At 38.1% G+C, this 23,883-nt stretch overlaps 1 protein-coding gene across 1 annotated transcript in view; it reads right to left on the minus strand.

Moving 5' to 3' along the window:
• Window positions 1–1,070: 1,070 nt before the first annotated feature.
• LOC128108325 (charged multivesicular body protein 1b-2) overlaps window positions 1,071–23,883 on the minus strand; it is a 47,564-nt gene continuing 24,751 nt past the window's right edge. Inside the window, exons 3-8 of the mRNA XM_052734752.1 lie at window positions 22,608–22,754; window positions 22,180–22,248; window positions 21,985–22,092; window positions 5,344–5,387; window positions 2,014–2,086; window positions 1,071–1,594 (exon numbers count right to left, since the gene is read on the minus strand). Of these exons, the coding sequence (XP_052590712.1) occupies window positions 1,550–1,594; window positions 2,014–2,086; window positions 5,344–5,387; window positions 21,985–22,092; window positions 22,180–22,248; window positions 22,608–22,754 (486 nt within the window). The 3' untranslated portion in view covers window positions 1,071–1,549. The remainder of the gene's footprint in view (window positions 1,595–2,013; window positions 2,087–5,343; window positions 5,388–21,984; window positions 22,093–22,179; window positions 22,249–22,607; window positions 22,755–23,883) is intronic.

The following is a 23,883-nucleotide window of genomic DNA, read 5'->3' on the forward strand; positions in this document are numbered from 1 at the left end:
CCTCACTATGGCCCCAATCCCTCCCTTTTAAAATGATGTTTATTTTGTGCCATTGTATGTTGGAAGTATGTTATTTGCTTTTAGACTTTATAGGTGGCTACAGTTAAAAAGATTGCCTTGAGTCTCACAAGAGATGCTAGATTTTGAAATCTGAAACAGTGTTAAGGCTGAGAAAAATTATGGTCACCTTTAAAGTTGAACTAAACACATTTTGCATTTTAATATGGCCATGAGCCTCTGGGAGCCAGGGAGAGGAATGAGGTGGTATGAGTGAGAAATGTTGTCCATAGCTACGCTCATACATCTGAATACTTGTTTCCCAGTTGGTGGTGAGGTTTGGGGAAGTTATAGGAATGTGAAGATTTGCTAAATGAAGTATGCCGCTGTGGTAGGTTTTGAGAGCTTATAGCCCTGTCCCAATTCCAGTCTGTTCCCTCTGCTTTGTTTGCCACTGAAGATGTGACAGCTCAGCTTCCTGTTCTTGCTGCCATGCCTCCCCACCATGATGAACCCTCATTCCTCTGGAACCACAAACCAAAATAACTGCTTTCTCCCATAAGCCACTTTTGGTGTTTTATCACAGCAATAGAAAAATAACTAATGCACTTAATGAAAAAACCCATAAATCATAGAAGATGAGCTGGGTGTAGTGGCATACACCATGACAACAAGGCTGAAGGATCACCGAGTTTGAGACTACACTGGGCTATATTTTCCCGTGCTGTCTCTAAAGTTAAACAAACAAACAGAAAGAAACTACAACAAAACTAAACAAAATGGGCTGGGTATATGGCCCAAGAGTTAAGAGCACTGGTGCTCTTCTAGAAGAGCTGGGGTCAAATCCCAGTACCCACATGTTGGCTCACAACTGTCTGTAAGTCCAGTTCCAGGGGATTCAATGTCCTCTTCTGGCCTCTGTGGGCACCAGGAACACAAGTAATACACAGTTATACATGCAGGCAAAACAACCACACATACAAAATAAAGTTAAGTTTTAAAAATCCCATAGAAAACAATACAGTCTATTGTGTGATACTTTAAAATAAGAGGCTTGGGGCTGTGCAAACATATTAAATAAACATGCTTTCTCTGTTTTTATTTTTATACAATCACATTCCATCACAGACAATGACTGAAAATTCCTTGCAATTAAAAAAATGCCTTTATTTGGATAAAATGACTTTACTTAGTACTTTGGTGCTAGATGTTTGCTCTAATATTTGAGGAAGATGTATAGTATACAGAAAACTAATGCTAGTTTTGTCAAAGACATCTACAAAAATATGCCCCTCACACTTTTACATATAATATACAGAACTATAAATCTGCCAATGTGGAAATTCCCTGGAATTTCTTAATGCACTGCAAAATAAACAAGGCAAAAAGAAAGTATCATATATAAATAATGTTCAAACATTCTGGCATGTATGGTGTTTTTCTAACTAGAGTGCAACTTTATAATATATATATATATATACATATATATGTACATACACACAAAGGATGTTTCAGACACACATGGAGGAAACAGAAGCACCAGTTATGTAAGTTACACTTGATCACGAAGACGAGCAAGCCTCTGTGACAGTTCATCCTAGAGGAAGCCAAATTTACAAATCATCAAAGGCTGTAACAAATATAAACCACTAAAAATTTTAACTCCCTTACATATTAAATAAAATTTAAAATCTTGTTTATAAAACTTATATAAACATCAGGCATTTACTCTTCTTAAATATCTCAAAAGATATCGAGGAACTTAGAAAAGCACCTACAAAGGCTACCAAAACAATCTAAACAATGAAATGTGCACGCAAATTGAAAATGCCCACAGTTACACAGCCATTGGCTGCTCTTGTTTTGTTCATTTTAATGATGTGGTCAGTAGAAAAAAGGTGAATATATATTTCCTTATATACAAATGTATACATTTGATATGAAATATACATTTCCCAAATTATTAATTTAAATAATGAATCAAATATATGAATCAAAATAAAATTCAACCTCTACCTGCTCCGTAGAAGCAACACTTGCACCAACAGACCCTGTCTGACCCTGTGGGAGCTCCATATTGAGATCAAGGCTAAAGATAAATTTAAAAATAATCAGAATAAATGAATGTTAATATAGACAAACTTGAGTACTACTTTTATCACTTTAAATAAAAATACAACCATGTTTACATGTAAATAGAACTGGAATGTCTTCAAAATGATTTTGGATACATGACTGATGATTTCAAAGTATTTTTCTTGAGTCCAAATAGTGATCCATACAGATGGTATAATGTTGGAATAGAAAAGCTAATTAAAGACTGAGAAATGATCTACTGCAGTAAACAAAAGACCATAATAATTTTTGTCTCCTTCACTGTGAAGGCAAATTAATAAATTGTTAAAAAATTCAAAACAGTCTAGATGAATGTAGCCTAAGGATCTAATATTCGTGTTAATTTTCATGTTAGTATTCAGTTCCTGAATTTTCCATCTAGGAACCAGTAATTCCTTTCTTCTTTTTTCTTGATTAAAATTTGTAAAGATTTTTTTCATTTTACTTATTTCAAATTTAGTTTTTTATGTTTTAAATCTTAAGTATGATTTTCCATTTACTGAAAATAGATTCTTTTCTCATATACTATATCTTGATGATAGTTTCCCCTCCCTCCACTCCTCCCAGTTCCTCTCTCCTCCCCACCTCCCCTCTCCTTCAGGTCTGCTCTCTTTCTGTCTCTCATTAGAAAAGTACAGGCTTCTAAGAGAACAAGAAAACATAACAAAATATAACAAAATATAACGTAATATAACGTAATATAACGTAATATAACATAATATAACATAATATAACATAATATAACATAACATAACATAACATAACATAACATAACATAACATAATATAATATAATATAATATAATATAATATAATATAACATAACATAATATAATATAATATAATATAATATAATATAGCAATAAGCATCACATCGAGGCTGGACAAGGCAAACCAACAGAAAGAGAAGAGCCCTAAAGAAGAAACAAAAATCAGAGGCCCACTCATTCCCACACCCAGGAGTCCCATAAAAATACTAAGCTGAGAGCTATAATATAGATGCAGAGGACCTGGTGGAGACCCGTGTAGGCTCTGTTCTGGCTGTTTCAGTCTCTGTGAAGTTATATCAGCCTTGTTTAGTTGATTCAGAGGTTCTTGGGGAACCAAGAATTTCATCCAACTACACAACTGGGATTTAAGAAACTTAATGTAGCTGCCCAAGAACATCACCCCAGTGAAAGAGATAGCATATGCATAGATCTAGATTAGTTTGTTTGCTTACCTCCAAGGTCCATGACCTTAATCTCTACTGCACTCTTCCTTTAGAATATAAACTATTTATTCTGTCTCTAAAATCATGTATTATCATGTGAAAACTCTACAAGTAAAACAGTAATTTTAAAAGTCATTATAGTATGTTATTGGCAGATGTTGTTAGAAAGGCAAACATAGACTATACTAAAATTTTATTATGAGAATAAAACAACAAATGGCTACCTAAACATCCTTAATGGTGGACATTAACATTTTTCTATCAGCGGTTCTACCTATTTCTGTTGCTTCAGTTGCTGAGTGGATTAATTTCTCAACACTGGTCTCATTTTCCCAAGGAATAGCTAGCAGTATCTGGAGACGTGCAGAGTATCTCTCAACAAGTAGAGAATCGGTGCTACTGGCTTTTGGAGTGTAGAGGCCAGGATGCTGCTAACATACTGCAATGCTTGAAACAGACCCTACGATTAATCACTCCAAGTGTCAATACTGTTAACGGTGAGAAATGATGCTCTAGCCTTAGAAAAAGTCACCTACTGAGCTTTACCACTGACAGTAGGCAAGGCTATAATATTTGGTAGTGCTCATTTTATAATATCTCTATCACTGTCTTGTCTTTCTTTCTTTTTTTTTTTTTTTGTTTTGTTTTGTGAGACAGCGTTTCTCTGTGTAGCTTTGTGCCTTTCCTGGAACTCACTCTGTAGCCCAGGCTGGCCGCAAACTCACAGAGATCCGCCTGCCTCTGTCCCTCAAGTGCTGGGATTAAAGGCATGCACCACCACCACCTGGCTATCATTATCTTTTCAAGTCCAAATCCTCTCATTTAGTCTTTAGAAAAAACAGAAACAAGTCCTTAGTCTTTTATTACTAAGATGGAGTTTTGTAACAATGCCCTAGTTTGTTTTATGATGAAAATCACCCTTTGTACTACTACCCTGTGCTGGCCTGTGGGCTTGTCACAATACTAATGGAGCAAAATGGTACACAACCTAACATCTAAACCTTCTTCTCAAACACTGCAAACCTTATTTAACAATTATTAACATGGATTTAACTTATTAATAATTCATTACTGTTATAAAAATTGATAAATGTCACTCACTGTTCATTCTAATCACGAATTACTTTATACACTAGAGTCATGTTTATCAACTCTATTTTCTTAGTATCTGAATTTTCTCTTTCTTGAAGAAAAAAATATGCAGACTATGTAAACCTTATTTCACTTTATTAATCTAGGTTTGAAAGAAAAATCTAAGGCATTTCCATGATTGAATTTTCAACATTTTATTTTTTACTACTATGGTTATTTATCTTAATATTACTACAGAGAACAGTGACAAAACACGATGTCTGTAACAGATATCATGGTCAAGTTATTCCCCTACATGAAATATTTGAAGTAAGTAGTCCCTATCAGACACAGACATAGCAACAGCTGTGTGGAAAAGGGTACTGATTACTTAAGAAAAACAAATGACAAGCTTCTGTGTTTATGATGCTTTTGTCCTTTGCACAATTTCCACAAATTGTTCAGTTTTAGGATTCACACTGACCTATGCGTCAATGGCCTGATCACTGACTTTTCCCCCAAAATCTCTAGAAAACATCTATACATTGATATATGCTGTGTATAGCAGACATTGGGCAAAGGTCTGATCACCCTTTGATCATCTCCATCTATTTCTTAATATCACACTCTGAATGAAACTATCTCCAAAGATTTTAAAGAATATGCTATTATGGTTTGAAGAGTCATGTCTTTGGGAGAATGGCTAGAAAAAGGTAAGCCCTTAAAATACTAACTCTAGAAAGAGTCAAAAACCCCAGCTGGACTAATGGTTTAAAGACAAATTCTTCAATCCATAGCAAATTTTAGTAGTGCTTATGCTTCAGTCCAGGACCTCACATATACTAGGCAAAAACACTTAGCCACAGCATAACTCCAAAGTATCAAATTTTAAAACCTCTAAATATCAGATCAAGATTATTCAAAAGCACTGGAATAGCAACACCTTACCCAGCTTCATCAGCCATTTCCTGAAGCAGCATATCCACTTGGTTCTGAAATAAAACAAACAAACAAACACGAATTCCTATTTTTGTAGTATTATCTTTTGGGGTGGGTTTTGGCTTGGGAAACTGATCTACAAATTTTAAAATAGGGGCTAGAGAGATGGCTCAGCAGTTCAGTTCCTAGTAACTGTGTTTAGAGGCTCACAACTGCCTTTAATTCCCAAACCTGGGGGATATAATGCCTTTTGTCCTGCACAGGCACATGTATTCACTAGTACACAGCCCCTCCTCCAACATACTTAAAGGTAGAATAATAAATCTTTTGGGGAAAAAACCAACTCCTTGCCCTGCAAAACTTAAAACAAACCTTTAAAAAATACTTTTCATGCCACAAGAGGGCGCTGCATGCACCATTTCAGAGAGCCACTTTCTGTATGTTAAGCTTTAAAGTCTGAACAATACTGGCAGACAGGTTCACATATAATTCACCTCTCAGAGGAATGTAACACTCTACGGGAGTGATCTAACTTAGAAATCCCCATAAAAATCCATTTTAGTTATGTGTAATAGATTTAAACTTAGCTTAGACTTATAATTTGGCAAAGTAACAGAAATACATTAAAATGTCTTTTTCGACAGAAATATCAGTAGACAAAGTATGCCTAAAGTATGTACCTATGGGGCAGAACCTTATGAGGGTTCAATTGTGGACTTAACCAATGCAGAATGAAAACATTCTGAGAAGAATCTGTACCTGTAATGTATAGACTCTTCATCTTGTTATGCCTACAGCTCAGAAAGCTAACTATTTATACAGCACTTACATTATACTAGACATTACATGTAATTAAGAGGCAGTTTAAATTCTATTAGATGTATGTATGCTGCATATCAACAATAGAACTATAAACAGGGAAATTTAATATCACTGGGTTTTGATGTCTACTAGAGACAGTGGAACTAATCTCATACGGATTTCTGGTTATTTTGTTGTTGTTGCTTTCCTGAGACAGAGATTCGCTAAGTAACTTAGGGTTACTTAGCGAATTCCTGAAGCTTGCAATTCACTGGTTTCCAGAAGACCTGGGCTTACAGGTGCACATCCATCATACCCAGTCCTATAGTGGAGCATTTACTGTGGTGTAAGAGTTCTCACGAAATACAGTCTGTTTAATCAAAAACCTCCTCATTTTAATACAGTTGTTAAAAATAGTTTGAGCATGCAAGAAGAAACTCTAAAGTGCGGTCACAGTTCTACCAGTAACAAGATGGATGGTTTCAAGCACCACAAATCTTCTTTTGTTGGGTCCCTCCTTTCTCTTGTTCTTTCAACTGCTCCAGAGATGTTTCCAAATGCAGAAAAGGTTCAGAAAATAATAAAACACACAAACAAGTCTTGTCTTTTTGTTGTTGTTGTTGGTTTTTTTTTTTTTTTTTTCGAGACAGGGTTTCTCTGTGTAGCTTTGCGCCTTTCCTGGAACTCGTTTTGGAGACCAGGCTGGCCTCAAAATCACAGAGATCTATCTGCCTGCCTCTGCCTCCCGAGTGCTGGGATTAAAGGCGTGCGCCACCACCGCCCGGCTGTCTTGTCTGTTTTTTAAAACTCCGTATCTAAAGTAGCACTGTTTCCTGAAATTTAAATATTAGATTGTAACATTCTACAGCTTACCTTCTTTAATCTTCTAACATTTAATTTTTTTGCTATCTAGTGATTTAGTCCATTCAACATAACTCCTTGCTAGACACTTGGCAATATTTAAATATACTAAATTTAGCATATATACTAAATTAATTTCTATCACAGAGAATGGTTAAATATCCATGTGTGTGTCCTTCTTTGTTCACACACAAGGAAATTCTGGGTGCATGAACTTGGAAGTGGAACTCATGCGTTATGTGGTATGTATATTTTCATTTACCCAGCTATTGAAGGGGGCAGGCAAAAGCATCTTGGCCTGAGTCCTGTCATTTTACTTCAGACTCCATTTTACCTGCAGGGTGAAATAAAGTTCAGGTTCCCAAGCCCTAGGGGAGCTGAGAACTTTCCAATGACTGATCATTCTGCTCTCTAAACCAGAGAAATAGTCGTTATGCATCTTTAGTTCTCTAGAAACATTATGGCTGTTCCTAATAACAGAAGGAACAAATGAATGATTTTATTGGCTAGACTGAAAGGCTTGCATTGTATGTCAGTTGACAGTGATGGAACATTCAAGGAAGCCCCTAGTCTCTAAATCCAGATTGGAAAATTGTAACCATAACTCAGCACCAAATGTTTGTGATTTTTGTGTTTATAAACCCCACTTCTGCCCTGCTTGGGGCTGTCAGGAGAAACAAGGCTCCCGAGTCCTTGTCCTGAAGCCGATTGATCAGTGACTCGCTTATGTGGTGATTCAATAAAATCTTTGGAACCTATTAAGTGTTGTCTCTCTCCTTCCTCATGGTGCACAGCAGGCTGGTATAACACTATATCCAATAATATTACAAGAAGTCAACACCTGCTCATAATTGTACATGCTATTGATTTGTTGATGAGAAATAGATTAGTTCTAGGAGAGGATAGGAAGGAGACAGAAGAAAAGCATTTGTGTTATCTGTGTAAATGTGCATATATGCTTTGCGAGGATATGGGGGTGGCACGTGTAGTTGCACACAAGTGTGAAGGCAGAGGAGGACATGAGGTGCTCTGCTGTATCCCTCTCCACTTTATTCACGCGACACAGGGTTTCTCAATGAACCTGGACTTAGGATGCAGGTCAGCAAGCACCGGGGGTCTTGCTTGTCTCTGTCTACTGCAACCCTGGGGTTACACACATGCTCCATGCCATGTCCAACGTTTTACGCTAGTTCAGGAGCCTTGAACTAAGTAAGTCCTCATGCTTGCATGACACGTGCTCTTACCCACTGAGCCATCTCCCTAAGCCCAGAAAATTTAAAAAAAGAAAAACAAAACATTGCTGAATGATTTAACTGCAATGCTCTAAATGTTACATTTAAAATAGTTAAAAAGTAAAGATGGGGAAGGATTTTACATAGAGGAGAAGGAATAGGCAGTATGTAGCAATCCTCATCAAAATTGTAATGGCTATATTGATAGAACAGGGCAAAGGATTCTGAAATCCATATGGATATGGAAAACAATGCATATAGTCAGAGAAGTAAGGCATAAAGATATCAAATCTAGAAGGATAATAGCATCTGATTGCAAGACATACTACTGAAACCTAGTAACCAAAGTAGCATAAGGTACTGGCCTAAAAGAAAGACACCAAGCCGGGTGGTGGTGGCGCACACCTTTAATCCCAGCACTTGGGAGGCAGAGCCAGACGGATCTCTGTGAGTTCAAGGCCAGCCTGGGCTACCAAGTGAGTTCCAGGAAAGGCGCAAAGCTACACAGAGAAACACTGTCTTGAAAAACTAAACCAAACCAAACCAAAACAAAACAAAGACACCAAGACCAATGGAACAGAATAGGCATATACAAATAAACCAATCCAACTACTACATTAAAAAGATTTTTTGACAAAGGCACTGGAATTATACACTGGAGAAATGTCAGCCACTTCAATACATGATGCTAAGAAAGCTGCATTCAAAATACAGAAACTTGACATCCTTTTACGCTGTATGAAGTTCAGCTCACAGTGGAACAAAAATATAAATGTGAGACGTGAAGCTCTGAGAGTACTTTTGGTATGATATCCAAAGCACAGAAAAATGGACATACAGGATTCCATCATACTGAAAACATCTATACAGGAAACAATTGGCAGAGTGAGCAGACAGAGAATAGGAGAAAACATTTGTTAGCTGCTTATCCATATTGGAATATACCAGGAACTCCAAAAAACCCACAACAAATAACCCCAAATAAACCAAGTAAAATGGACAATAGATCTAAGTAGAGATTTCTTAATAGAAGACATACCAATCTAGTAGGCATATAAAAAATGCTCAATGTCACCAACCAGGGTAAAAGCAAATCAAAATCAGAATGAGGTATCATCACAACCCATTAAAAATGGCTCACTTCAAAAAAGAACTCTAAATGCTGTTGTGGTTGAAGAGAGGGGAGGCCTTGAACAACTATTGGTGAGAATGTAAATTTCCACAGGCACTGTGAAGAACAGTAAGGCGGCCTCTCCAAAAATTATATAAGGGGCTATTGTTTGAGACTGAGCTATTCTAGGGAGACCTGAAAACAAGGGACAATCACAATTCAGGAATCCCAGAAACACTTTATGCATCACATTTAGGCAGTAGAAGACATGGCCTATGAAGAGCACCACAGTGGTTTCAGGGTTACCGTTACTGGTGTAAATCCCTTCAAGTTAAGGTCATAGTGGACATTGATAGGTCTGGGTCTATGGCTAAGGGACTCTGAAGCTGCTTCCCTGCTGTGTTGTTTGCTGCCAAACAGGAGCCAGACAGAGCTTCGAGGTCAGGTCCAGTGAGTCAGTTCCCTTCCAGTTTTATCTATCACGGGATAGCTAGCCCAAGTGAGATATGGAGCACTGAGACATCCAGGGAAAGTGCTAGCTTCCTTGTTTCTCCCCATTCAGCATAGATTTCTGGGCTCTGTTTGTTTCTCCTACTTTCTGTGGACTTGGGCAGTGAGTGGGTGGGTGTAGGGGTGGGGGGGACTTTGGCCTAGACATTAGCTACCCCAGGATAAGAAGTCTCTGGGGATCTCTCAGGTAAGAACCTACCAAGGACACACACCCAGAAAGCTAAATGTTGCCACCAATGGCTCGTGAAATTAAGTAACATATTAAAAAGACTGTATACCATAATCAAGTGAGTTTCATTCCAGAGATGCCAAGAATAGCTCAACATGTACAAATCAACAAATGTAACATAGCACACAAATTAAAGAGTATAAATCACATGATAATCTAAACAGATGCAGAAAATATCTTGACAAAGTTCAACATCACTTCATGACAAAAATTCCAAGGATAATAGGAATTAAACGAATATATAGCAACACAACAAAGGCTATGTTAATCTATGGCCAATATATACTAAATGGGGGATTTAGAGGTACAAAAGATCCTAAATAGACAAAGTAACAGGTTTGCTGATTTCAAATTGTATCAAAATACCCACATTTACAAAACAGCACAGCACACAGACCAACAGAAAAGATCTAACACTTTGACTGGGCTGTCCATTTTTTCTACTTTGTCTCTGTTAGGTCACAAAACTGGCCCCAAAAGGGCAGTCCTGGTGATGTTTTAAGATGAAGCTGGACCTCCATGTGGGCTGGATTTTGCTAGGAAACAAACCTTAAACATTTCTCAGAAGCCTTAAGAGATGGCTGATCTTTCCTAACTTCAGCTGTCAGCACCCCATCTCTAAAACAGTCCCCGTGCTCAGCACCTAGCTCTTGTGGCCCCCAATTGTCTCCCCTTGTTATCTACCCATAGAAAACCCAATAAGCTTCTGTGCTTGGGTCCTGTCCTCTGCTACGGGAGACAGCCCAGCAGCCTGTCCCACTAGACTGCTTTTCTCTCCATGGAGTGACGTCGTTTAGTAGCTTCTTGTGCCTGCTTACAGTCTTCAATAACTGAAATTCTCCCTTACATGTCTTAATATGTCAGTGGGGCTTACCTCTTGATTTTTGTTTGCTGTTCTACATTTTGTTATTTCCACTTTGGGTTTTATTTCAGGTTCGGTTTTCTTTAGTGATTCTATTTCTTTGCTAAATTCCAATTCATGTCTTGAAATGTTTTCATTCAACTATTTGTGTTTTCATGAAGGCATTTATTCATATTCTCTCAAAGATCCTTGAACATAGTCAGTGTTATAATTTTGAAGTCCTTGCCTGTGCTTCACCTAAATTGCCTTTTTCGGGGTCTATTGCAATAGGGTTGCTGTTTTCTGGAGGAGGCCTAGTGTCTTCCTGTTCACATCTGTGCTTTTGCACTGGGGTCTAGGAATCCAGAGTTATGATATCTGAAGCGTATCTTGGTGTAGCTAACTGGTCTCCTCTTTGTTGGGTGGATGCCCTGTTATTTGGTTGCTATTGCCTAGGCAAGGTTGCTTCTCCTAGGCAAGCGTGGTTGATTTTAGGTCCCTGGTAGAAAAGAATGGTTTGATGAGTCACAGGGTAACTCAAAAGAATAAAGATAGGCTAGGAGAAAAGGCTGGTAAGAAGAGCTGGAAAGAGCTAGGTGACCACTGTCCACATCAAGAGTTGTCCCCAGGGAGTGAAGCTGGGGTGTGAGGGTCTCTGCAAGCTGTTATAGGACTAACAATAATTCTAGAGAGACCAGAATGGACGCCAAGGAGGAGAATGAAAATTGCCTGTGTTTCAGCCCTGTGTGTCTGAACGGAAAGTGTTCCTGTGGCTTGACAGGGGACATAAAGGAATGGGGAGGGGCTACAAGGTGAGGCTGGAAGGGACAGTGGGGAAGAGCTAAGGGATCCTGGGTCTGCAGCAAGTGCTGGAGTCCCCAGGGACTGGAGATGGGGTGGGGGGCAGCAGGACTTAAGAGTAAGTCTGAGGAGAAAGGGATTTGGAAGGGCTGGGGGGCCCTGTATCTACACCAAGAGGCTCCCTTCAGGAAATGGAGGTGGGGTGGGAGGAGGGGCTCCTGGAAGGGGCTGAAGAAGTCTGAAGAGTAAGTCTGAAGAGGAGGAAACAAAAGAATAAAGGCCACAGAAATAAACACCACTTTAGCCATCCCATTTTCCAGAGGTGCCAAAACCATAAATTCACAGCTAGTTCAATACATTTTGCTGAGGAATCTGGAAAAACTGGATATCCACCTTTAAACGAATGAAACAAAACTCTTATTTCTCATCCTGCATAAAAATAAAGTCAGAATAGATTAACAACCTTAATGTGAATCCTGAAACTGTGAACAAAGTAAGGAAAAATATAAAGAACTTCAAGTAATAGATGTGGGGTTTCTGAAATAGGAAATAGTAACTAGAATTGGCAATTAGGATTGCAGGAAAATTAAAAGTTTCTGTATACCACAGGGAAAAACAAAACAAAATAGAAAACAATGGAATGAAAGGCTAACCTGAAGATGGGAAGGGATTTTTGCCAGCTGTATTTCAGACAGGTAATTAATATAAACTTAAAACCTTAAACAGTAAAAAACCATCCAATCAATATAATGAAGAAATAAACTGAACACAGAGTTTTCAAAAGAAGTACAGATGGCTAAAAATGTACGGAAAGACGTACAGCATCCTAAGCTAAGAAACGCACATCAAACCTACATGACATCCCAGCACTAACAGCCTAAGAATGACTAGCATAAAGAAAACAAACACAGGCAGGTTCCGTTCACTTCCTTCCTGTCCAGCACTGCCATTTCCCCAGGCACATCCCCAGCCCTTAACAGACTGCCTGCAGGGGCTCCTCCTTCCTCTGTCTCCCTTCCCTGGAGACTCCACCTAAGCCTGCAGCGGAGTCAGCTTTCCTCCTTCCCCTTGACCCTCTCAGCCCCATTTCTAGTCCACCCCTCTTCTTTCCTGTCAGGCCCCCAAACCGAAAACCACTTTCCACCCAGGATCCCTAGTGGCCACACCTGGCAGGGACTCCAGTAGGGGAAGCACACTCTCCTTGCTGTCTTCTCTCCATTCTCACCCTCAGCCCTGTAACAAAGAGCCTGCTGACAGGTGTCCTTCCTCCCACCTCAACTTCATTCACTGGAAACTCCAACACCTGGTTCAGACTCGGGGCACTCCTTGCCCTTTCTTCCCCACCTCTCTAGATAATTCGGTGCCTTACTGTAACCTACTTGCAGGATACCCTCTTCCCACCACACCTCCAACTCCCCAAAGAGAAGGACTTCAAAATAGAGGATATAAATGAAGCCCTTCATGAGGTCTGTGAAAACACAAGCATGAAATAATAAGTACAGTTCAAGACATGAACGTAGAAATAGAAGCACTAAAGAAAACCCAAATAGAAGTACCAGGGGAAATGAAAAATTTAGGAATTAAACTAAAACCTCAGTAGTAAGCCTCACTGGCAGAGTACAAAAGAATGGAGAGAGAATCTCAGGCAGTGAAGACAAGATAGAAGAAATGAACACCTCAGTCAAATAAAATGTTAAATCTAAAAAGACCCAGGCACAACATCCAGGAAATCTGGGACACTATGAAAAGACCAAATCTACAAATAAGAGGAGTAGAGGAAGGAGAAGAAACCCAGGTCAAAGGCACAGAAAACTTTTTGAACAAAACCATAGAAAAAAATTTCCTAACATAACGAAGGATGTGCTGAACCCAGGTGAGACTGCCCCTCCCCAGCCTGAGCTCGCCCAGCATAACTCCAACTCTCCCTCCTCTCCTCATCACCACACCCTGACCCATACCTCTGGTGGAAGACCTCTACCCCATCAGAGGCCAGGGAAGCTCCCTGAAAAGCCGGCAAGACATCCTCTACACCCCCTGCCCTGCCTGTGCCTACACAGTGTAACCCCCAGTGCCCCTCCTCTCCTCGGCACCTTAGCCTTGCCCACACCTCTGGGAGAACCCTCCTATCTCACCAGAGACCAGGCCGGCATCCTGAAAACCAGGTAAGACTGCCCCCCATCCCGCTTGTGGTCACCTGGTATAATTCCAACTTCCCCTCCTCTCCTCATCACCATATTTCAGCCTACACCTCTTGTGGCAGCCTTCTACCCCATCAGAGGCCAGGCCAGCTCGCTTAAAACCAAAGGCCAGGCCAGCATCCTGAACCCCAGAGGCCAGGCCTGTTTCCTGAACCCCGGAGGCCAGACCAGTGTCCTGAACCCAAGAGACCAGGCCAACTCCCTGAAAAGCAGGCCTAAGCTCCTATGCCACCTGAAGCCAGGACAGCATCCTGAACCCCAGAGGACCCCTGGCCAGCTCAGAGGCCACACATATAGCCAGAACTCCAGCCCCAAACTTGGGCAGAAACCCACGACTGGACCAGAGGCCATCCAGGCCACCAGACGCCCAGCCCCAACAGGAGTGAAGACCCTCTACTCAAGCACAGGCACAGCAGCCAGTAGGACAAAGAGGAAACAGAAAGCAAGGAAGAAACACCCATCCAATAAAGACAAATCGAGAAAACAGCACCTACACCTGTAATCATTCCCAAGCTAGATGCCTAAATGTAAGTGTAAGAACACAACAACAGCCAGGGGCACATGGCACCCACCACCAGAGTCCAGTCATCCCACTACAGCAAGCCCTGAATATGCCAACACAGCTGAAACACGAGAAAATGACCTTAAAACCAACTCTATGAGGATTACAGAGGTCCTTAAACAGGAGATGGATAAATCCCTTAAAGAAATCAAGGAAAAGACAATCAAAAAATTGGAGGAAATAAATCTGTTAAAGAATGTCAAGAAAACCAAGAAAGAAACAGTTGATGGAAACAAATAAAACAGTTTGAGACCCGAAAAGAAAACAGAAGCAATAATGAGTGAATTCTGGAAACTATAGATGCAAGCATTACTAACAGAATACAAAACATGGAAGAGTGAATCTCAGGCATTGAAGACACAACAGAAGAAACAGGTACATCAGATGTCAAAAAAAATGTTAAATTAAAAAAATTCCTGACAGAAAACAGGAAATCTAGGACATTATAAAAAAGACTAAACCTAAGAATACTAGGAATAGAAGGAGAAAATTCCCAGTTTAAAGGCCCAGAAAATATCTTGAACAAAATCATAGGAGAAAATTTTCCAGTCATGAAGCAAGTCTCAACAGATACAAGAAAAATGGAATAACCAACCCCTGCATCCTATCAGACTACCACAGATTAAAGCTGGATATCAACTACAACACAAACTGCAGAAAGCCTACAAACTCATGGAAACTGAACAATGTTCAACTGAATCACCACTGAGTCAAGGAAGAAATAAGAAAGAAGTGAAAGACTTCCTAGAATTCAATGAAAATGAGTGCACAACACACCCAAACTTGTGGGAAACAATGGAAGTGGTGCTAAGAAAAAAGTTCATAGCACTAAGGGCCTACATAAAGAAGTTGGAGAGATCTCACACTAGGGACTTTAACAGCACACCTGAAAGCTCTAGAACAAAAAGAAGCAAACACACCCAGGAGAAGCAGACAGCAGGAAATAATCAAACTGGGGGATTAAATCAATAAAATAGAAACAAAGAGAAAAATACAAATAACCAATGAAACAAAGAGTTGGTTCTTTGAGGAAAAAGAAAAGGTAGACAAAGCCTTATCCAAACTAATTAAAAGGCAGAAAGAGAATATCCAAATAAACAAAAAAGCAAAAACAAGGAGGGGGACATAACAACAGACACTGAGGACATCCAGAGAATCGTTAGGTTATACTTTAAAAACCTGTACTCCACAAATTGAAAAGTAAAAGAAATGGAAAAAATTCTTGATAGATACCACATACAAAAATTAAATCAAGATTCAGTAACAATTTGAAGAGACTTACAACCCCTTTCGAAATAGAAGCAGTCATTAAAAGTTTCCCAACCAAAAAAAGCCCTGGGCCAGATGGTTTTAGTGCAGAATTCCACCAGACTTTCAAAGAAGAGCTAATACCAATACCCCTCAAATTATTCCACAAAATAGAAACAAAAGAAACACTGCCAAATTCTTTCTATGAGGCCACAGTCACCCTGATACCCAAACCACACAAAGACTCAACAAAGAAAGATAATTACAGACCAGTTTTACTCATGAACATTGATGCAAAAATACTCAATAAAATACTGGCAAACCGAATCCAAGAACACATTGAAAAGATCATCCACCATGGCCAAGTAGGCTTCATCCCAGAGATGCAGGGATGTTTCAACATATGAAAATCTGTCAATGTAATCCACTGTATAAACAAACTGAAAGAAAAAAATACACATAATTGTCTCATTAAATACTTAAAAAGCCTTTGACAAAATCCAACACCCCTTTATGAGAAAAGTCTTGGAGAAATCAGAGATACAAGGGACAAAGGTCAACACAATAAAAGCAATATACAGCAAGCTGACAGCCAACATCAAATTAAATGGAGAGAAATTCAAAGCAATTCCACTAAAATTAAAGAATGAGACAAGGCTGTCCACTTTCTCCATGTCTATTCAATATAGTACTTGAAGTTCTAGCTAGAGTTATAAGACAACTAAAGAAGATCATAAACAAAGAATGAAGTTAAAGCATCATTATTCACAGATGATATGATAGTATACATAGGCCACCTCAACCAGGGAACTCCTACAGCTGATAAACACCTTTAGTAAAGTGGCTGGATACAAGATTAACAACAACAACAAAAAATCAGTAGTGCTCCTATATATCAACAATAAAAAGGGCTGAGAAATAAATCTGGGAAACAACACCATTCACAATATAATATAAAATATCTTGGTGTAACACTAACCAAGCAAGTGAAAGACCTGTATAGAAAGAACTTCAAGTCTTTGAAGAAAGAAACTGTAAAGATATAAGATGGAAAGACCTCCCATTCTAATGGATCAGTAGGATTAACATAGTAAAAATAGCCATCATACCAAAAGCAATCTACAGATTCAACACAGTCCCCTTTAAAATCCCAGCACAATTCTTTACAGAACTTAAAAGAACAATACTCAACTTCATATGGAAAAACAAAAACCCAGGATAGCTAAAACAATTCTGTACAATAAAAGACCTTCCAGAGCTATTACCACCCCTTCATTCAAGCTCTACTACAAAGCTACAGTAATAAAAACAGAATAGTATTGGCATAAAAACACATGGAGACAGGTGGATCAGTAGAATCAAATCAAAGACCCAGACACAAATCCACACACCTATGCACAGCTGATTTTCGAAAAAGAAGCTAACATTATACAATGGAAAACATAAAGCACCTTCAACAAATGGTGCTGGTCTAACTGGATGTCTACGTGTAGAAGAATACAAATATATCCAAATCTATCACCCCGCAAAAACTCAAATACAAGTCGATAAAGACCTCAACATAAATCCAGATACACTGAACATGATAGCAGAAAAAGTGGGATATAGCCTTGAATGAATTGGCAGAGGGGACAATTTCTAGAACAGAACACCAATAGTGCAGACACTAAGATCAACAATTAATAAATGGGACCCCATGAAACTGAAAAGCTTCTGTAAGGCAAAGGACACTGTCAACAGGACGAAACAGCAGCCTACAGAATGGGAAAAGTTTTTCACCAACGCCACATCTGACAGAGGACTGACTTCCAAAATATATAAAGAACTCAAGAAACTAGACATCAGAAAACCAAATAATCCAATTAAAAAAAATAAGCTACAGCTCTAAACAGAGAATACTCAACAGAAGAAACTCAAGTGGCTAAGAAACACTTAAAGAATTGTTCAGGATCCTTAGCCACCAGGGAAATGCAAATCAAATCCACTCTGAGATTCTATCTTACACCTGTCAAAACAGCTAAGATCAAAAATACAAGTGATAGCTCATTCTGGAGATGATGTGGAGCAAGGGGAATACTCCTCCATTGTTGGTGGGAGTGTAAACTTGGGATAATAAACAGCCACTTTGGAAATCAATATGGCAGTTTCTCTGCAAACTGGAAATTGATCTACCTCAAGATCCAACTAACTCTTGGGGATATACCAAAAGGATTCTCAATCATACCACAAGAACATTGCTCAACTACACTAATAGCAGCTTTTTAGCCAGAACCTGGAAACAAACTAGACATCCCTCAACTGAAGAATAATGAAAATGCAGTATATTTACATAATGGAGTATTACTCAGCTGTTAAAAACAATGACACCATGATATATGCAGGCAAATGAATGGAATTAGAAAAAAAATCATACTGAGTGAGGTAAACCAGACACAGAAAGACAAACATGGTTGGTGCCTAGCCCAACTGTCATCAGAGAGGCTTCATCCAGCAACTGATGGTAACAAATGCAGAGACCCACAGCCAAATATCAGGCTGAGCTTGGGGAATCCTGCTGAAGATGGGGATGAAGGATTGTAGGAGCCAATGGGGCCAATGACATTACAAGAAAATCCACAGAACCAACTAACATGGACTCATAGGAGCTTACAGAGACTGAAGAGACAACCAGGGAGCCTGTATAGGACTGACCTAGGCCCTCTGCATATATAAACCAGTTGTATAGCTTGTTCTTCTTGTGGGACTCCTAACAGTGGGAGAAGGGGATGTCTCCAACTATTTTGCTGGCTGTTGGGTACCTATTCCTCATACTGGGTTGCCCTGTCAGCCTTAATTACAAGTGGAGGTGCTTAGTCTTACTGCAACATGATATGGGAGGCCTGACCTTTTCTGAATAGAAATGGAGGAGGAGTGGATTGGAGTGGGTCAAAAGGGAGGTCGGGGAGAGGGCCAGGAGGAGAGGAGGGAGGGGAAACTGCACTAGGGACGTAAAATAAGTAAATTTAAAATAAAAAAATAAAGAAGGATGGGCCTATAAAGGTACAAGAAGCACACAAAACACCAAATAGACTGGACCGAGAAGAAACTCCCCATAACACACAATTAAAACACTAAAAGTACAGAACAAAGAAAGAATATTAAAAGCTAAAAGGGAAAATGACCAAGTAACAATAAAAGCAGATCAGCTATAATAACAACTGACTTATCAATGGAGACTCTAAAAGCCAGAAAGGGTCTGGACAGATGTTTACAAAGCTCTAAGTGACCACAGATGCCAGCCCAGACTACTATACCCAGTAAATTATCAATAAAAATCTACTGTAGATAAATCTAGTTCATATAATCAACCTAAACAGACCCACGAACCCTAGAGAAATAGAAGTAGTAATTAAAATTTCTCAACCAAAAATGCCCAGGGCCGGATAGTTTCAGAGCAGATTCTAGCAGACATTCAAAGAATTAACGCCAGTACATCTCAAATTATAATGAAAGAATACTGCTTAATTCTGTTTATGAGGCCACAATTATCCTGATATGTAAACCATATAAAAATCCAACAAAGAAAGAAAATTGCAGACCAATTTCCCTTATGAACACAAATGCAAAGATTCTTAACCAAATGCTCTCAAACTGAATACAAAAACACATCAAAAAGATTATCTACCATGATCAAGCAGGCTTCATGAGATGAGGGATGGATCGACACACAAAAATGGATAAATGTAATCCACCACATAAACAGACTAAAATACAAAACCACATGATCATCTCATTAGATGAAGAAAAGGCTTTTGACAAAATTCAGCACCTCCTCATCACAAAAGTCCTGGAGACACGGGCTTGGGGAGTTGTCTGTGTAAGTGTGTGTCCCTGTGTGTATGTGCTTCTCGTGTTCCTTCCTTCTATTTTCTTCTGTTCATTTGCTTGTTCTGTTCTATTATGGTCTGTTTTCTTTTTTATTTGCCTGTTTGTTTGTTTTCTAAAGAAAGAGAGAAAGAGGCATGGAATTGGATGGCTGGGGAAGTGGCAGGGTGATCTGGGAGGAGATGAGGGAGGGGAACCGTGTTCAGAATATATTGCGTGAAAAAAAATCTATTTTCAGAAAAAAGGAGACAAGAACAACAAATGCTAGCCAGAATTTGTGAGAAAAAACAATTATTCACCATTTGTAAGGATATAAATTAGTTATAGACCTTATAGCATCCATAATGGTGGTTCCTAAAAAAAAAAACCTAAAGATATAATTAGCATATAATACAGTTATACCACTCCTGGGTATATATCTCAAGGAATTTAAGTCAGCAGACAACATAAATACTAGTACATCATTTTATTTCAACACTATCCACAAGAGCTATGTTACAGAATTAGCCTCTATTTCCACCAACAGATGGATGAACAAAGAAAATGTGGTAAATATACACAACAGAGAATATTCAAGCACAAAGAAGAACAAAATTATGTTAATTTTCAGGAAAATTAATGGAAATGGAGATCACTGTTAAGTGAAATACACTATAATCAAAAAGACACATACACCATTTTTCTCATATGAAGAATTTAGGTTTTAAAAGTTATAAATAAGAAACACTGTTCAAAACAGATAAGTAGTCATCAAAGAACAATGTGGAAAAATCATGTATACTACACATGCATTCTACCAACTGAGCTACATCCTCAGAACCTCAGGGTAGTGTCTTACTCCAGTTCTCAAAGTTAATTAGCAGCAGAACAGGATTGGAAATTCAAATATGTTTATTTAATCCAAGTCATTTTCCCAATTAATTGCATTCCTGAAATCTGACTAATCACAAATCAGCTTGAAGTAACATAATGTACCTTCATAAGGAAAATGTAGAGAAAAGGAGATTAGTGTGTGTGTGTGTGTATGTGTGTGTGTGTGTACGTGTGTCTATATACACACACACACACACTATTGGTGGAATGTAAATTAGTATGGCCATTATGGAAAACAGTATAATGGTTGCTCAAAATCTTAAACTGCCATTTGACTGAGTAATTTCACTATGAGTTACATATTCCAAAGAAATGAAAATAATATGTTAAAGAGACATAGGTACTCTCATACTTATTGCAATAACATTCATGAGAGCCATTTAATAGAAACAACTTAGGTGTCTATCAACCAACGAGTAGAAAAAAGACCATGTACTATATACAAAATATGATTTATTCTACCTAAAGAATAAAATTCTATCATTTGTCTCAACATGGGTGGAGCAGAAAATGATAAGTGAAATAAACTATGCAGAGAAAGTCAGATACTTATGGTGGGACACCTTACACAGCCTTGATGCAGGGGGGAGGGGCTTGGACCTGCCTCAACTGAATGTACCAGGCTTTATGGACTCCCCATGGGAGGCCTTACCTTTTCAGATGAGGGGATGGGAGGTAGGTTGGGGTGGGAAGGCTGGCGGGGAACAGGAGGAGGGATGAGAAGGGGGATCTGTGGTTGGTATGTAAAATGAATAAAAAATTTTCTTAATAAAAAAAGTCAGGTACTGTATAGTATCAATTATATATGCAAATTGAGGGTAGAATAGTGGTTATCAGAGGCTGAATAAGATTGGGTTAGAGAAAGGTTGATAAATTAGTACTAAATAACAGTAAGACTGGAACAAGAATTTCTGATGTGCTATAGTGCAAAGGAGTAACTATAGTAACAGTAATGTATTGTGCATTTCTAAACACCAGAAGAAAGAATTTTCCATTTTTCAAACCATTAATAAATATCAAATGTTTGAGAATATATGTGGACATTGATTTAAACATTTAATATATGTAGCAAAATATGTTACCCAAATATTATGTACTTTTTGTTTAATGTTTTAATAAGATAAGAGCATTAGCAAACATGTGGAAACAGGCTTTAGATTCTACATGTGTGATCCAATAAAATCACCAGAATTCCAAAGTATGCTAGGTGCTAGGTAACATTATCCTCTAAAACATTCTCAAAAATCTGCAGGCAGAGCAGTAGCAAGCTGCCTACCTCCATCTGAGATACAGTGTGCTTCTATAAGGTAAGATGATTTATATTCATAAAGCCATTACATTTTGACAACAGGTCATTTGTTGTTTTGAGACGGGTTTCCACTATGTAACCCAGGCTGGCCTGAAAGTTACTCCACAGCACAGGCTAGTCTTGACCTCATAGAAATCTTGAAGCATGTGTCACTACAGCTAGATCAAGTCATTTTTAAGAAACCATTCCAAGTAAAGAAATGATTCTTACCTGTGGTGTTGTTAGGGTTGTAGTGCTACTCATTGTATCTTCCATTTGTTGTGTTTGAACATCCAATGTTTCAAACTGGTGTTCAAATTTGTCCATTAAGGCAGAAATCTATAAAGACATAGTCATAAGCAAAATGTATCCTGAAAAGATGCTATCTGAACATCAAGTAACAATGGTAATTGTTTATGTTTTTACCTTTTCAAGGTTCATACTCCTCAGTGTAGCATCCATAGACTTAACTACACCTGCCATGGACTTTGTCACCTATTTGGAATAAAAAACTGATTCAGTAACATGGAAATTTTGTAATCTTTTAAGTATATTATTTATATATCAACTTAGGAAACTTGTCTATTACTTCCTTAACAGTAATACCACAATCTGTATCTAGGTCTAGGTACTGTCTATTTTATATTACTGACACTTCTTAGTAGACAGCTAATAAGACAGTTGAAAGTCCACTGCCCAAATCTCTTTCCTTACTCAGTCTGATTTTCCATGAAGTCCTTTATCAACCCCGTCTAATACCCTGTAACAGACTCAGATGTGTTGTTTTTGTAGGTCTTTCTACTCTCATTAAGCTTCAGTCAAGTGGTACTTTACTGACAGACGCTTAGTCTTACCTTGCCCATTGTTACTGCAGTTTGAACTCTGGCTGCCACAGCATCAACCCTAGCACTCATTCTCAAGAAATTGATTGCTTGGTTTTTTTGACGGATTGCATTTTCAGCATGTATTCTTGCAACTTCTGTATTGCCTTTCTGAATGGCCTGTTTTAAGCAGAAGGAACATATTGAAGAAAAATAGTAAACTAAGACACTGGTGAAGACAAAGAGCCAAAGTACAGATATTTTTAAAAAATTAAATGATATCAAATTAATTATAGTCTATAAGAGGTTTGAATTAGCCTTTTGACAGCTAATTATTATAACAGTTAAATAATAATGTATAATCCTATTCTCTTTTAATATCATGATTAGAAAATACACATGTATTTACAGTTTAAGAAATTAAAATATGCTGGACATGGCACATGCTTTTAATTCCAGCATTCAGGAGGCAGGAGCAACCTAACTCTGAGCTTGAGGCCACCCTTGTCTACATAGCAAGTTCCAGGCCAGCCAGAGGTACACAGTGAGACCTTGCCTAAAAAATACAATAGAAACTAAAAGTTAAAAATGGCTCCTAATTATATCACCATGCTATTTTCATTGTTAATATTTTAGTACATACTATCTTAATATATAAACACATTTATTACTATGTAGTTTGTAACAAAAGCAGGCACATAGAATGCAGAGTTTTGAATCTTGTTTTCTCTCATGATAAAAACATCATTTTAAGTTAAGAACATAACTACATCATTTCTAAGAGTTGCATCATACAAATGTCACTGTAGTAAAAGAATTACTGATCACACATAAAATGATTCTAGATGTTACACAGACATTAAGCAGTTTCTGTATGATTTTATTGAATATGCATAAGAAAACATTGTCTAACAGGAATCCAGCCTATTTGTATAATATATCAGATCAGGGATAGAGCTAAAAGAAAACCAAATTTATCTAAAGAAAAAAAAATCATTGAATAAATAGTTCAGATCACACAACAAAGTGACATAGGTAGTACAGAAATGACAGAAATTCAAGAATAAGATCCTAATTCTTCAATAAAATAAATAGCAATTTATATAACTCTCCTAGTGTGTATGTGTGTGTGTGTGTGTATCTTTACACACTTTCCAAATGTTTTCATAAGACAAATACCTGAATATTGAGTTACTGGATACAGACATATATTCAAATTTAATTATACTCCCTCTGATGCTTATAACAATTTCTTCATCTAGAATAGCACTATTGCATTATTCACAGGTAATCAACATAGGATATTATT

This window comes from Peromyscus californicus, unplaced genomic scaffold (genome assembly GCF_007827085.1).
Source record: "Peromyscus californicus insignis strain IS unplaced genomic scaffold, ASM782708v3 Scaffold_10__1_contigs__length_136768540, whole genome shotgun sequence".
Taxonomy (NCBI): domain Eukaryota; kingdom Metazoa; phylum Chordata; class Mammalia; order Rodentia; family Cricetidae; genus Peromyscus; species Peromyscus californicus.